General features: G+C 48.5%; 1 protein-coding gene across 1 annotated transcript in view; it reads right to left on the bottom strand.

Annotated features, from left to right (window-relative positions):
* The window catches only part of TMEM52 (transmembrane protein 52), an 11,041-nt gene extending 8,946 nt beyond the window's left edge, over positions 1 to 2,095 (bottom strand). Inside the window, exons 1-3 of the mRNA XM_019511691.1 lie at positions 1,958 to 2,095; positions 1,811 to 1,854; positions 987 to 1,031 (exon numbers count right to left, since the gene is read on the bottom strand). Coding sequence (XP_019367236.1) covers positions 987 to 1,031; positions 1,811 to 1,854; positions 1,958 to 2,095 — 227 coding nt within the window. The remainder of the gene's footprint in view (positions 1 to 986; positions 1,032 to 1,810; positions 1,855 to 1,957) is intronic.
* Between the last annotated feature and the right edge of the window lie 6 nt (positions 2,096 to 2,101).

Raw genomic sequence — 2,101 nt, 5'->3', positions numbered from 1 at the left:
TCAGAGTCAAACCCTGTTTGGTGGGTTTTGACGGGGAGGCCTAGCTAGAGAAAGACCAGGTTCAAGGCCTATGTAGGCGAAAGATCCTAACATACAAAATACAATAGGCAGTCTGCTGCTTACAAGAACATCAGCATAATAATTTCCATCAAATTCAACTTTAAGCCAGGTTCATCGTAGCACACATTCTGGAGGAGTGACCTAACTCTATAAAAAACATGTTTGTCTTTCTATTCATTTTTTCCTCCTTTATAAAAATAAAACTAGCCAATAAACAAGGTCACCAGTTTGTCAATGAACAGGAGTTCAGCAATCCTTGAAAGAAAGAACATTGTAATGCAACAATTTTCCCTCCCATAAAAGGGAGAGATATGAAGGAGAAACATTATATGATACAATGCCTAGCCTTACTCCTGCTGGGCTGCAAATTTCTTTAACAAGGTTATCTGTACAGAAGAGGTATGAAGGCTTTAGATTTTAACAGTGATTCTCAACCAGAGTCTCTCCTTGTGATCCTTGTTGGGGGGCCATGCAATGTTAGCACCGTTAGGTGTGCAGACATGATTTACAAGATAATCCCAGAGATTTCAGATAGGAAGCCATAAAGTTAAAAACATTTCTGACCTGCTGTGGTCTTCCTAAGCTCTTTGTGAGAGAAACATTGTTCTATTATTTTTCTGTGGCCAAAAATTAAGTGAAAACTGAGCGCTGACATTTTCCAAGGAGTGCCTTGAATCTGAAAAGGTGGGGAACCATCCATCTCACATGCTGGAGGTTGGAAGCGAGGCACTTCAAGGACTGCGTCCCATGCATCTGATCTACTCTATGGTCTAGCTCGTCTGAGATGTACTCTACTGGCAGCCTTCATTCACCTAAGCCCTCCACTATAAGCCATGATTTGATAAATTTGTCTCTTCCTATTGATACTGTTTACCACAACTTCTTCCGAGTCTATTCCACATCAGATAAGAGAGACACGAACTTACCAGACATACCACAGGCTAGTCCAGTTAGACATATTCTGAGTGCACCTACAAACGAAGGTAGATAAAATGACTAACTTCAATCTCTACATTCAGGCATTATGTTTGGTGACAAAAGATAAACTTTACACTAATTGCAAAGTGAAGAAGGGAAGCCAAATCAGCAGCTTAAGAAAACAGACCCAAAAGGAACTTAGGGTGATGCTAAAATGAAGCAAAACCCAAGGTGACTGTGGGACTGGAAATTGTATAGACCTGCAAAGTTTATGCATTCAAAAAGGCCAAAACGGCACCTCCCCAACTCCTGGAGAGAGAAGTGTTGGTAAGCTGGGCTTTACAAAGGGCCAACAAGAGTCAGGCATTTGAATTCGGTGGAAGGTGGACACAACTTTGGTCCATTTGAAAGTCCCAGCCTGAGGCAGCTTCCTTCCTCCTGCTCAGACGCTTTTGATAGCATCTTTGTGCAAGAGACATTTTACTCCAAACCATCCACGATGCAAAACATAGGCGCCCCTCTCCCTCAATTCAGCAGCACGCTGGCAGGGGAGAAGAAAAACACTGATGCACCTGGCCAAGTCACGCACACTCAACCGCAGAGAGCCAAGGCCTTTACCCCTCCAGTACCACCGGCACATGCATGGAGATCATCAGGATACACAGGCTGAAGCAAATTAAAGCAGCATCAAGCCTGCAGCTGCTGGAGATGGTGCTCATTGCCCCACACAGTGCTCCAAAAAGGCTTCCGAAAGGGATGATCTTGCATCCCAGCCCGGCTGGCGGGGAGACAAGGACAGAAGCGCTCTCGGGAGGCGGGAGCCGGTACTTACTGCTCAGGGGCCTCGCAGGTAGTCTGGGCAGAGCCGGGCGCCGCCTGGGAGAGGAGAGGAGAGGAGAGGAGGGGAGCAGGGTCAGACCGCGGCGCCCCACCCGCCCCGCAGCAGCCAGACCCCTGCCCGCCCCAGGCCCGCACGCACCTGCAGCAGCAGCAGCGTGAGGAGGAGGAGAAGGAGAAGAAGGCGGCGGTTGCACCCGTCGCCAGCCATGCTCCGGGCACACCCTGCACCGCGGCCCCGAGGAGCCGCCAGCCAGGCGCTGCCCTCCGGCCCGGGCATTTATCC

Source organism: Gavialis gangeticus, unplaced genomic scaffold, assembly GCF_001723915.1.
Source record: "Gavialis gangeticus isolate Ggan-Ray unplaced genomic scaffold, GavGan_comp1, whole genome shotgun sequence".
Lineage (NCBI taxonomy): Eukaryota > Metazoa > Chordata > Crocodylia > Gavialidae > Gavialis > Gavialis gangeticus.
This window is presented reverse-complemented; position numbering and strand designations above follow the sequence as displayed.